At 38.6% G+C, this 1,614-nt stretch overlaps 1 protein-coding gene across 1 annotated transcript; it reads left to right on the forward strand.

The window, feature by feature from the left end:
* The first annotated feature begins 242 nt into the window (after positions 1 to 242).
* Positions 243 to 585, forward strand: LOC149821813 (dirigent protein 16-like). The gene is made up of 2 exons (XM_089981443.1): positions 243 to 408; positions 455 to 585. The coding sequence occupies exons 1-2, from the start codon at positions 243 to 245 to the stop codon at positions 583 to 585; spliced, it is 297 nt and encodes a 98-aa protein (XP_089837569.1).
* The last annotated feature ends 1,029 nt before the right edge of the window (positions 586 to 1,614 follow it).

Raw genomic sequence — 1,614 nt, forward strand, 5'->3', positions numbered from 1 at the left:
TCGGCTAACTACCGGTGAGTTCTCTTATTGTATGGCTAATATGTAGAATTGAAGTGTTTTATGCGGGTTGCTACGTCCATAGACCATTATGACCGATATAGCTGACCTACGTACAACATCAATGACATCCCATTAGGAATTGGATTATCAAGCTCAAATTTCACACATACTTCCAATGACAATAATGGTAACATACAAACCCAGCTAGGACCCAATGGACTGACTTGGGGTTCTGAACGATCATGGTCATCGACGATGAGCTGACTATGGGACCAGAGTTAGGTTCACAACCAATTGGAAGGACTCAAGGTGTGTATGTATCGAGCTCGGCCGATGGCACGACACAGATGATAGCATTCACAACATTACTGGAGGGAGGGGAGTTTGGTGATAACCTGAACCTCTTTGGTGCATACCATCTGGAAGTCCCCATGTCTCGTGTCTCGTGTCTCAGTGACTGGGGGAACCGGCAAGTTCAAACATGCAAGTGGGTTTGCTGATGTCCAACCCCTCATCCCAACTGGTCAGTATGTAGCTGATGGGGCTGAGACACTGCTCAGGATCACCGTCCATTTTGTCTACTAGAATAATTATCTTTTTTGAAAGAACACTAGACCGTGGCGAGCACGGAGGGAAGTATTCTTTGGCCTTTTACTATACATTAATTATCATTGTGGTGACTTTTGTGCCTTTGTGTGGAACCTTTGATTTCTTTGAGAAGTGTCATGGATCTTAAAATACACTTGAATGTAACTTTGTCAAGAGACTGAATTTTTTTACTCTACCCTCTCTCTCTCTCTCTCTCTCTCTCTCTCTCTATATATATATATATATATATATATATATATATATAAAAGAGAGAGAGGGTACACTACAAGAAATCAGGGATTTACTGCAGCGACTTTTGCACGAATAAAATGCATTTTACAATGACGCTACCGTCAGTAAAACACAGATTTCTTGTAGATGTGTTAGTTGCTAACCACAGTGTTAACCGAGCTTCCGAAGGGGTTTTTCATGTTTTTCTTAAATTTAACCATACAGATATATCCTACATGCTTGATTTTATAGGAATCGACTCTTGGATCATCCGATTCTGATACACGTATAGTTTTTATAAGGTTTAAAAAAGAGACCGTCTAAGATTTTTCTAGATATTCAAGTCTTAAAAAATCATGTTTTTTCATAAAAAAAACATGACTAGTAAAACAATTGTGTCAAACATGGCTTTTAGCCCATTTGAATCTGGTTTTGGATCAAAATCTAGTCCGAATTATTGTTTTGGCTCAATTGTTTTTTGTCCATTGCCGTTTTGGCTTAATTTTTTATCTAAAGTTTTGGATTTGGATCTAAATTATTATTTGAACTAATTGGATCCAATTGAGTTATCATTTGAACTGTTTGGATCTAGATCAGATCCAAACTAAGTTGTCCTTCTAGTTGAATTATTTTTCTAGTGGTTTGGATCCGGGTTAGATCCATTCTGAGTTGTAATTCCAGTAATGGATCTGGATCAGACCCAGATCCAAACACCCTAAGTTGTTGCTCTTGCCAATAGATCTGGACAAGATCCAGTCCAAGTTGTGGCTTATGTCATTGAATCTACGTCAGATC

The sequence above is a fragment of the Nuphar pumila genome, chromosome 11 (assembly GCF_984573655.1).
Source record: "Nuphar pumila chromosome 11, dmNupPumi1.hap1.1, whole genome shotgun sequence".
Lineage (NCBI taxonomy): Eukaryota > Viridiplantae > Streptophyta > Magnoliopsida > Nymphaeales > Nymphaeaceae > Nuphar > Nuphar pumila.

What these genes read in the sequence shown, in the direction of transcription:
- LOC149821813 (XM_089981443.1), top strand. Translation starts at nt 243, where the DNA reads ATGGTCATCGACGATGAGCTGACTATGGGACCAGAGTTAGGTTCACAA. An exon ending in TGATAACCTGAACCTCTTTG is followed by an intron (nt 409 to 454) that starts GTGCATACCATC and finishes CTCGTGTCTCAG; the next exon opens with TGACTGGGGGAACCGGCAAG.